Source organism: Callithrix jacchus, chromosome 16, assembly GCF_049354715.1.
Source record: "Callithrix jacchus isolate 240 chromosome 16, calJac240_pri, whole genome shotgun sequence".
Classification (NCBI taxonomy): Eukaryota; Metazoa; Chordata; class Mammalia; order Primates; family Cebidae; genus Callithrix; species Callithrix jacchus.
In genome coordinates this window covers 84,190,347-84,202,857 of record NC_133517.1, presented here as the reverse complement: position 1 = coordinate 84,202,857, position 12,511 = coordinate 84,190,347, and the positions used below count along the sequence as shown (strand labels likewise).

Genomic DNA, 12,511 nt, shown 5'->3' with positions numbered 1-12,511 from the left:
CTGTCTGTGTAATTTTGTCTTTTCCACAACGTTTTATAGTTGTAATTTTACGAAGGAGCATCATTGTTGTTGGTAACTCCATGTTTAGTTTTTTTTTTTTTTTAAAACAACTCTCAATGGCTGAGAGCTGTTTTTTAAAAAAGAAACAACTCTCAACAGCTAACGTAAATTAGTTCAGCCACTGTGGAAAGAAGTTTTGCAATTTCTCAGAAAACCTAGAACTACCATTCAACCCAGCAATACCATTATTGTGTATATACCAAAGGAATATAAATTGTTCTACCATAAAGACACATGCACAGGTATGTTTATTGCAGCACTATTCACAATAGCAAGGCATGGAATCAACAAAAATGCTCATTAGTGATAGACTGGATAAAGTAAATATGGTACATGTACACCATGAAATACTATGCTGCCATAAAAAACAATGAATTCATGTCCTTTGCAGCAACATGGATGAAACTGGAGGCAATGATACTAAGCAAACTAACACAGGAATAGAAAACCAAATACTGAGTTTTCCCACTTAAAAGTGGGAACTAAACATTGAGTACCCATGAACACAAAGAAGGGAACAACAGACACTGAGGCCTACCTGAGGTTGGAGGGTGAGAGGAGGGTGATGATCAAAAATCTTCTTATTGGGCATTATGCATATTACTTGGGTAACAAAAAATAATCTGTAAATCTTTTAAATCTCTGTAACATACAATTTACCTAAATAACAACCTGTGCATATACCCCTGAAAATAAAAATTTAAAAGGAATAAATAAAATAAGAAACTGTCAGATGTCTTCCAAAGTGACTTTATAATTTTGCTCTCCCACAGGCAATACATGAATGTTGCTGTAGTTTAACTTCCTCTACAGCATTTTGTGTTGTCAAAGCTTTAGACATTATTTTAATAATTATGTAATAGTATCTGGTTGTAACATCAATTTGAAGTTTCCTAATTACATATGATAATGAGCTTTGTTTATATGCCTATTTGCCATCCTATATCTCTTCTTTGGTGGGAATTCGGTTAGGTGTTTTGCCTACGGTGTAACTGAATTGTTTGTTTTCTTATTATTAAGTTGTAAGTGACTTTTCTATATTTTATGTACAGAATATATTTTTATTAGATATGTAATTTGGAAATATTTTATTCCAGTCTGTGGCATGTTCTTTCTTTGTCTTCACAGTGCTTTTTATAGAGATGTTTTAATTTTAATGAATTATGACTTATCAATTTTCTTATTGATTGTACTTTTGGTGTTTTATGAAATAACTGAAATTTCACTTGGTTAGGGGCACAAGGAGAACTTGCTATGAGTTCTTTTGATTTTTCAGGGACAGAGACTGGTAATTCTATCCAAAAACCAGTAATACTTCCATAGATGGAGGCAGTAAATCACTAAGTAATGCAATCTAATGTTCTTTTGAGATGATAAGGGCCCACGAATAGATATAACTGTTAATTTAAGCCCTGACTAAAACTACGTTACTTCACAACAAATTGATTTATGTTTTGTGTGTGATTTTTCTTCCCTTACCAGCTTTGCATTTCTTATTATTTGGGGTGATTTCCATATCTTATATAATAATAATTTTCATATTATATTTTAAAATACATACAAAGCTCTTTTTCCAACCCTTTGAAACAGGTAAGTCTACAAATAATTCAACTTCTGCTTCTGAAACAGTGATATATTTATAGCTGAAACTGACCTTGAAAGACAATCTAATCCACTCTCCTTCTAAAAGTCCCCCAATTTATACCTCTACTTGAAGATTTCTCTGCTCCAGATCCATGTTTCTAATCTGCATGCCTGAAAGAATTACTACCAAGTTGCCAAATGCACAGAGCTTTATCATAATTTTGCACAATCTTTTTTACGTTTGTACCTAGGAAGCTCAGCAATGCTAGGTGGAAATTATAAAGCCAAGCAGATTCATTATCATCAATCTCAAAAGGGTCCACCAACTTACTTAGTGAGGCAACATTTCTATATCAAGCTTGCTCTCCCACTCTTGGTAAAAAACTCTTTTTTCATTTTTCTCTCAGTCTTAAACTTTCTCTCCCATCCATTCTCATCTCCTTATACACACATTTTCATTTGACTGCCTTGCTAGATGCAGGATTACTAATGTAAACATATTAAACATGAGCTTTCTCACCTTCCCACCACAAAATATTGAAAGCCTAGCAGCATCTCTTTTCCACTTCTCTATCTTCCGTTCTGTTAGAGTGAAAATAATTCCCCACTACCTGTCCTTAGAATCCTATTTATTTTCTCCTACAAAATTATGTTTCTTTACTTTTGCCCTCTCTTTTCAATAGCACCAATACATATATTTCTCTCTACATAATTATTTGTATCAACCAATAAACATGCTTTGATCTCTTGATTCTCCAAGAAGAAAGTCTCTCTTGATTTCCTAGTGACTGCAAAACTGCCCCATTATGTCCCTGGTTTATATAAGTTGATGTCCCCAAGCTGTAAACTATTTGAACTGTCTATTCACTCTTCAGTATATTTAAGTATGTTTTCAACCTCTGTCATTTCACTGAAATCACTCTTGTCAACAACCTTCATGTTGTCAAATTCAAAAGACAGTCCTCTATGTTCCATGTTCAGTTTTTTAATACTCCCTGCTTGCCCTTTGAAGACTTCTTGTTTTGCTTCAGTAACCTTTTTAGGTATTCTATTTCTCTGGTCCCTCATGAGCAGGATTTGGTAGCTTCTTGTATTCTCTCAGTTCGTCAAATAGATATTTGACACAACATCTCAAGTTCTCCTGTCTTTCTACATGTTTTAAGTGATATAGTCTCTAAATAATTTTTTAAAGAAAATAATGTTTCTTTAACATTTTTATAATATGTATATGCCTGTGGTTCCCTGATATCTCTGCACTTCAGTTACGTTCAACTAATCACTTAACATATCTGTCTAGAAATCTCTAAATCATCTAAAATATACAACTCCAAAACTGAACTCTCAATTTTTCCTCCAGAAATCTCTGGATGTTCATACTTGAATTAAACATTATAATTTACTTCATCCTCATGTTCAAACCCTGAAATTGAGCCTCATCCTAATTCTTTCATTTTTCTTACTCTCCACTTTAACTTTTCATTGGATATTAAAGCTTTTATCTTCAAAAGACACCTTGAATCTGTCTCGTTCCCTGCCAACACCATAGTCCAAATCAACACTGTCTTTCACCCAGACTACTGAAGCATCCTAAGTAAAAGTTAGGTTTTCTTCAGTATCTTACCTAAAATAGAAAGCATAATCTAACAAGCAATTAAATGGGTAAAGACTCCCTATTTAATAAATGGTGTTGGGAAAACTGGCTAGTCATGTACAGAAAGCAGAAACTGAACCCCTTCCTGACACCTTACATTAAAATTAACTCCAGATGGATTAAAGACTTAAACATCAAACCTAACACCATAAAAACAATAGAAGAAAACCTAGGCAAAACCATTCAGGACATAGGCATAGGCAAGGACTTCATGACTAAAACACCACAAGCATTGGCAACAAAAGCCAAAATAGACAAATGGGATCTAACTAAACTCCAGAGCTTCTGTACAGAAAAAGAAACAATCATTAGAGTGAATCAGCAACCAACAGAATGGAAAATAAGTTTTGCAATCTACTAATCTGACAAAAGGTTAATATCCAGAATCTACAAATAACTAAAACAGATTTACAAGACAAAACCAAACAAACACATTCAAAAGTGGACAAAGGATATGAACAGATACTTTACAAAGAAGACATATATGAGGCCAACAAATATATGAAAAAATGCTCATCATCACTGGTCATTAGAGAAATGCAAATCAAAACCACATTGAGATACCATCTCATGTCAGTTAGAATGGTGATCATAAAAAATCTGGAGACAACAGATGCTGGAGAGGATGTGGAGAAATAGGAATGCTTTTTCACTGTTAGTGCTAGTGTCAATTGGTTAAGCCTTTGTGGAAGACAGTATGGCAATTCCTCATGAATCTAGAAATAGAAATTCCATTTGTTCCAGCAATCCCATTACTAGGTATATACCCAAAGGATTATAAATCATTCTATTGTAAAGACACATGCAGACATATGTTCATTGTGGTGCTTTTTACAATAGCAAAGACCTGGAACCAACCCAAATGCCCACTGCTGATAGATTGGACAAGGAAAACGTGGCATGTATACACCATGGAATACTAAGCAGCCATAAAAAATGATGAGTTTGTGTCCTTTGTAGAGACATGGATGAATCTGGAAACTATCATTCTCAGCAAACTGCCACAAGAACAGATAATCAAACATGGCACATTCTCACTCATAGGCAGGTATTGAACAATGAGAACACATGGACACGGGTAGGGAAGAATCACACCCTGGGGTCTTTTGTGGGGCTAGGAGAGGGCAGCAGGCAGGTGGGGGATTGGGGAGTGATAACATGGGGAGAAAGGCCAGATATAGGTGACGTGGGGATGGAGGCAGCAAACCTCATTGCCACGTGTGTACCTATGCAACAATCCTGCATGATCTGCAATGTACCCCAGAACTTAAAGTACAATAAATATATATATTTAAAAATGTTTTTAAAATATATATATGTATTTAAAAACATATATATTTAAAAAAAAAAATATATATATATATATATATATATTTTAATTTTGGATCAGGTCATTTACAATACTTTATAACTTCCCATCACAGGGAGGTAAGCTAAATAAGTACAGTAGCCTATGGGTAAATATGGTGAGCCAGAGAGATCCTTCTCAGCCTAGAGACAGAAGTTGTTAACTGGTTCTCAGCAGATGTTACCCTAAAAGTATGTAGGTGTAAGTTGCCAATATAATAAAAGAATATAGAAGTGTGTGTGTCTGTGTGTGTGTGTGTGTGTGTGTGTCTGCTTTTGTGTATAATTTTCTGAGTTTTAAATGTTGCATCCATTTAAAAAAAAACTATGTATTTAAAACAAAACATATCTTCAGTCCATATTAGGCTGGATGTCGATTTACTTTCTCTGCAACAAATAATTTGATTTCTCCTTATTTTCTCTACTTCATTCTATGCTTTTCTCCTATTTATGCTCCATAACTGAGTTTCAATGAACTCTATTTTCTGGAACAGGTCATTGGGCACTCTCTTTATGTAAGGCTATTCCTTCCCTGCAGGTGGAAAACATATATTTTTCCAATATCTTTGGGAGTAGGACCTTCTTAAATTATGTGAGTTCCCACCCAGAGACATCTTTATTCTCTGTCATATAATCTTTTTATTTTCTTTTTTTTCTGAGTACTTTCTACATTTGTTATTACATCTGAATGGCTTGAAATCTACTGCACTTGAAGGTAATTTAGCTCCCTATATTACTATCACATTATGTTATTTGTAAGTTAATTTCTAATGTATCATTAATCTAATTAGCAAATCATTGGACCAAGTAAATACTAATGTCATCAGTAGTGCTCTACATATTATTTTGTAATAGCAGAATGTATTTATAGAGTACTTATTTTGCCAAAAGCTCTATGATTACTATGAGGTATAATTTATCTCATGTGATCTTCTCCTCAATCCAATAAGACATATATTATTATTCTCAATTTTAGAACCGAGGAAACTAACTCTTTCAGAAAACAAGATAATTTATGTCAGGGAGATAATCTGAATGAAATTTGTTTGACTTAAAGCATAATATAATATAGTGATTAAAACATCAGGTTTTGGAGTCTGGAATCAAGAGTTCAAATCCCACTTTTATCAGATTATTAGACAGGTAAACAAACTTCAGTTTTCTCATTTAAAACAGGAATAAAATAATAAGTGCTTACATAATTTTATAAAAAATAATTGGAAAAAGAATTACTTGCTTATCACTTTGTGGTCTATAAAATATAATTGTTAGTCATTCAGGCTGAAAGATTTAGTTGATTTTTAAAAATTGGTTTAATAGATCAAAGTCTGACCAGTTCCCAAATATTTTGAATTTCTCCTTGGTGTGTTTCTTCAAATATTATTATCTGTATTAAGTTTTGAGAGTGGTTAAAGTTCTGTAAATATTTTAGAAAATTACAATTGTGTTTGTGTGGAAATGGCATTGTTTTCCACTTCAAGTATGGCAAAATTTAACTTTAAGTCATTCTGAAAGATCCATTTGGGAAATTTTTTATAGGTCTACTTTTTAAGTACTATTTTTTTCTTCATAGAGATATTTTTTAAAAAATAATTTGTGCTTTACATACATAATAGAAATAAGTAAAAATGAAAAATGTGGTATATGTAACTATAAACATTATCATCAAAAATTCAAAAGTAAAATTTACCATGGAGACTCCATAAAAATAGGTATTTGTGAGTTTTCACAAGATTATTGGTTAATATTTTGATAGCATTTAGTAATTTTTTATTTGTAAAATATTATAGAAGACTAAGAAAAATTCAAGTTTATTAAAAAGCATTATTTGATAGTTATGTAAATTAATGGCTGTCACACTATACTATATAAATTCTCTCGTTACTATGTAAATTCTCTAGTTTGTTGGTAAACTTAATTTCAAATTAATAAAATTAATACTAATTTATGATGGAGATAAAACTACTCAAGTTATAATTAGAAAATACAAATGTTTACAGAACATTTGCTAGGATGTTTTACAGGCATTACCTCATTTGAAACTCACCATTATATATGGTAAATGTTGATAGAATGTAGTTTGATGTCACCACACCATCATCTTTACATTATTAGCTATTTTTTTTTTTTTTTTTAAGACAGAGTTTTGCTCTTGTTGCCCAGGCTGGAGTGCAATGGAGCAACCTCCACTTGCCAGGTTCAAGCAATTCTCCTGTCTCAGACTCCTGCGTAGCTGGGATTACAGGCATGCACCACTATGCCTGGCTAATTTTGTATTTTTAATAGAGATGGGGTTTCTCCATGTTAGTCAGGCTGGTCTCAAACTCACAACCTCAGGTCATCTTCCCACCTCAGCCTCCCAAAGTGCTGGGATTACAGGTGTGAGCCACTGTACCCTGCCATTATTAACTATTTTAAACATTTAAATTAAAATAAACATTGACAAGATAAATAATGAAGTAAATATTCTAAAACATTACCTAAAATCTGATCCGATTCTCTTCCCATTTTCTGGTTCTCCTGGATCTGGGCATAAGTTGGAAGCTGTTTTAATACCTCCTTCATTTACTGTAATAGCAGGGGAAAAAAAAAGAAAGAAACAAAATATATGTGACTAGAAATTTGATGATATTAATTTTTAAATATACATAAAATGTATTCTTATATATTGTTATTAAAATCACTATAATTTAAGCATTTGTTAAAATATAATTTTATAAACCAATACAGAAGGCAAAAGCATTTTATGAACTAGTAAGAAAATAAATTTGCTGTTCAATGACATGTACTAATCTGCATATTAATGCACTAATATCTATTACTTTAATTTTTTGTTTCCATTAAATTGGACAATCTCTGGAAACACATTCTCAGGGTATCAATATCCGGAGTCTCCACTAATCATTGGCAATAAAGAAGTCAACCACCAGTTATAACAGTGTTATTTGAATACTTGTTGCTTTTGAAGTTGTAATAAAAAATATGACTGTATGAAAAAAGTTCCAAGTTATAACACTTCTTATTTGGTATATTATAAAGAATTTTGGTCTGCCAACATTAAAGTACAATAACGGTGCAGATTACTAGGTATGCCTTTAAATTATTATAAAATGGTGTAAACCAAAACAATGGCTTTACCCGCAAGCAATTTCCATGAATATGATTTATTTAGCTTTTGTACACATTTTCAGCAGTTTCTTCAGAGCAAAAAGTAAAACACATATTAATTTTTTCAGTGAATGTTACCACATTGGATAACTAAATTCCCAAGTAAGAGTTTTATTATTCAATCAGATAGAACTGAAATGTCTGAGTGATGTGAACTGGAGGATAAATTCTTTTATTTTACTTTATATCAATTTACCTGTTTTTTTGTTTTTTTTTTTAAGAAAAAATAGTGCCTAAGTAGAGATTCCGGAGAGAAAAAATCTAAACCATCTAATGCTCGTTGTCCTACACTGTGAACTGAAAACACAGGTAGATCTTTCTTGAAAGAATAAAGATGACTACTTCTACCTCTAGATATTCTAATGTGGTAAATTTAGGGTAGGACCCTGGCATCAGTTTTTTTGTTTTTATTTTAAAGAGACAGGGTCTTGCTTTGTCAATCATGCTGGAGTGCAGCAGCACAATTATAGCTCACTATAGCTTTGGTCACCTGGAATCAAGCCATCCTCTCGCCTTAGCCATCCAAAGTTCCAAAGTGTTAGGGTTATAGGTGTGAGCCACTTAAAAAGTAATAATAACTCTCAAGGTAATTCTAATATAACGTCAAAGTCGAGAACCACTGGACTGCTGAACATAGTCATTAAATTCAAATTAATTCATCAGATAAGAAAATAGCTATCAGATGACTGCCCAATAATTATGGTTATGGTTAAGTTTTCTTTTCCTGAGTTAAACATAAGATTTTGCATATATTTCCATCATTCTAAAAAATAATTATCCTGGTATTACCAATGATATCCTTCTTGCCAAATGTGTTATAGCTCACTATTCAAATCATGGGATATTTGTGTTTTCCTTATTCTCTAACTTGATATATAATTTTCTTTACCTTTCTGGGTTTTTTGGCCTCTCTTACTTTGGCTGATTCCACTACAATGGACAAATTCAAAGGCATTGACTCACAGCTCTCTCTGTTTGAATTTCCCTTATTCCTTGACATAATGACCTATTTGCTAATTACTTCTAATCTTTTTGAAGTTCCTGTCTCAATTTTCCAATGGCCTATTTGATTATCCACCAAAGTTTCCATGGTCATTTAATCTATCTACTCAAATTCAACCTAATCACTTTGATGCTTCTGTGATTCCATTTTCATCCACCTCTAATCCATCTTGAATATCAGAGGAAGACTAGACTTTCTAAAAAAAAGTTTATTTGACTGCTCAAATCTCCAATTATTCTAGATTTTATACTGTATCAAATTTATTTCTCACTAGTCACCAACATGCATCCATCATCCAAGTCCCATTGTCTGTTCACTGTTCTGCAATTTTCTGAACATATTCACTCCACACAGTTGTGTTTTCTCCTTGTCTCCATGTTTTCCTTTCTTTACCCCTTAGCTATCAAAATCCTACCTAATATTCAAGACTTAGCTTAAGTCCCACTTCTTCCAAAAGATAATCACTCATTTTTTCCATGTGATACTGATTAATCTTTTTAAATAACTTGGAGTAATTCATTTGGACAATTTTGTATTTAATATTATCTTAATATATTATAAATTAATAGTTTTATATACCTGTAGTCATCTGCAGAGATTATGTACTTGATTAAGATAGAGGAAAAACATAATTATTTTAATATGCCTATTTAATATCTTTTCAATAAATATGTCCTACTTGTTTGATTGACAATATCACTTACATTTGTTGTCAAAGAACTGAGCGTAGAAAATGCTCATTTCATAAAAAATGAAAAATAACCTCTTTCCTACCTTTAAAAGGCTTTTGAAAATATTGTAGTATATGTTTATTAAAATGTGACTTTTTAAATGGGGGAGTGGGAAAGAAGAAAAGAGATAGCATGACTGAATCCTACCTACAATTTTGTATTATGATATGTAACACAGATTATAGGATTATAAATTATATTGTCTGTAACACAAACAGACAAGCAGTTTGTGAATATATTATGTAAAAGTAAAAATAAGTAAAATCCCATTTTTCTATATTTTACTATCATTTTGGCTCAAAATAAAATTTTGTTAAACATTTTATATGAATTTAAATGATGGGTTGAGAACTATTCTACATATTTTATGTGTATTACCCCATTTAGTTCTCACCATCATCTTAGGAGTAGATACTATTATTTTACACCTCCTACAGGTGAGAAAACTGAGTCAAAGAGAGGTTAACAAATGTGTCCAAAGTCATATTGCTAGTTAATGAGACTCTATATTTAAACTCAGGCAGTTTGATTTGAGAAATTCGACTAACCCAGAACTCTCTAGCCGCTCAGAAAGCTCAGCAAGACAGAAACAATGTCATTAAATGCAATTCAAAACACTTTTCCAAACATTTTACCTTAAAATGCAGAACATGTATATAATTTCACCACTTTCACCTAATTAATCACAGTTCTTATTATTTTAATTGTTAAGTTATTTCTGTCTGCTTGAAAGTGTCATTTAAACCACCATTTCTGGACATCTGCAAGAGGAAATACTTTCCAATTTAAAATGTAAGAATGAGGGAGCTTCTGCATAGCATGTGAATTTCATCTTCTCTAATTGTAAATATTTAACATTTTTTAAATTAGGAAAAATGTATAATATTTCATCTCTTTTGATATTTACATACTTTATAATTGCCCATAGCTAAGTGATGCCAAGACAATTAAATGAAGTTAGTATTAATTTAATCAACTGCTTTCATTTCATAATGCCATTAATGCAATTATCACTTTTACTTCTTTTAATTTGCATAGCAACTTGCAGCATTTTAAGAATATGACTGTCTTTAAAGGTTAATTACATGAATAGCATAAGAATGTTTTCTTAAGGATTCTGATTTTATATAGCACATAATATACCCTAAATATAAAAATAAGTGAACTCTGACTAAATTTCACCTCTTCTAGCTGCTTACAATGTCACTTTTCTCAGATTTTTAAAAATTAGATTTAAATTTTTATTTCAACGTATAATATCAAGTGCTTTAGATTATTTTCTGAACTCAAACTTCATTGTTATCAACTTTGTCTTATTTTTTATACTAACACACTTCATATTCTACAGAGTTACCTCTTAATTAATTTAGCTTCCCAATATAATACTGAATCATTAAGGAGTAAAAATATATTTTATTCACACTTTTACCTTCTTAGTCTAGCATGGTGCTGCCATGGAGGAATTGTGGAATGAGCAGATAATATGAATGAATAAAAGTATGGATTTGAAGAATAGGAGAGAAAATACAATCATTTCTGTCAGGCTCACAGTTTCCTCATAATTCCACAATAATATTCTAGAGGAGCCTACTAAAGAAGTTGGAAAGACTACTAGTTCATTAATTTTAACATTTTAAAAATGTAAAACCTTTTTACTTTTAAAATTGTTTAAATCTATATTTTCTTTTCTTGGTGAAATCGATTTTTGTAAAAGAACAAGGGGTATGTTGGGGCAATTTAGTGTTCAGATATAAAAGCTGAAAAAAAATGTGAATTAGCCATTGAAATCAACAAACTCTGCTCATAAACACTATTGGAGCTTCCTGAATCTGTTGTTAATTCATTTCTTATTTAAAATGTAAAGTGCCATTATGAGACCTTTACACACATACTTTGGCAGTGTGGGCATTTGATGTCCTCAATGCTTATACTCACTTCGGGTCATGCCTATAATAGAATTAATTGTTGTTTCAAAAAACACGTGGTTTAATTTTTTTTTATTTTAAAGATGAATGTACAATAAAAACTGTCTTTCTTTTTAATTATTTTGTCCTATGTTAAATAAGTAATATTAAAGAGATGAAGATATGAATGTGTACTTGAAACAGATATATAATAATGATGAAAATTAAAATAATATAACTCTTTACTCCAAACAACCATGAAAGAATATATTTTTGAAATCAGTTATTAAAACTTTAGAAACAAATTATTGTAAAATGAAATGTAAAATCATGTTGACTTGCTATTTTGATAGAAAATTTGCAAAAAACATTTTGAAGTTAGAATTACTTTTCTTCAAAAAAGGAAGAATATTTTAAAATATTTTATAAAAAAATGTAAAATTTATTTTAAAAATATGGAGCAAATTATTAACATTTTTGCCTCACATTAATTTTTTGCCTCTTTTAAAGCAAATATTTCTTAAATAAGGTATTTTTATTAGAATTTTTTTCCTAGATATACAGTCATGTCTAAATTCTCTTTTTGTTCACCTTCATAACCCATGTACAAGAAAAGTGAAAATAATATATATTTCCACTAAGGCAATATACCATCAGGGATATAAAGTTACATACATCTTACTATGCCTTGCTAAGTCCTAGATCTATTAGTACAATAGCCTGAATTTCCCAGAACATTTGGAAGTTTGAACCATGCAACATGTCAAGTAACATACATATAGATAAAATGAGAAGAACGTAAACCATTCTAATATGTTGTAATTCTACTTAGAATTCAGAAATAAATATATGGCCAGAAAAAAATATTAGAAAAATGTAGTAAACATAATATTTAATTTTGCTAACATTTAACTCTTATTTCACAATGACATGAAGAAATTTGACATGTCAGAGTCATCTCATCAGGCAATTTTTTACATTTTTTTTTATTATGGAAAATATGTCTTTCAAAAATGTGTTGAATAATTTACATACAAGTCATATTGTGGCATTGCTTGTTTTC

General features: G+C 31.1%; 1 protein-coding gene across 11 annotated transcripts in view; it reads right to left on the bottom strand.

Moving 5' to 3' along the window:
- Positions 1-12,511, bottom strand: part of CSMD3 (CUB and Sushi multiple domains 3) — a 1,279,316-nt gene that overhangs the window by 808,283 nt on the left and 458,522 nt on the right. For all 11 annotated transcript variants that reach the window (XM_002759280.8, XM_017965625.4, XM_035276379.3 and 8 more), the window contains one exon: positions 7,123-7,210. In XM_002759280.8, coding sequence (XP_002759326.1) covers positions 7,123-7,210 — 88 coding nt within the window. The remainder of the gene's footprint in view (positions 1-7,122; positions 7,211-12,511) is intronic.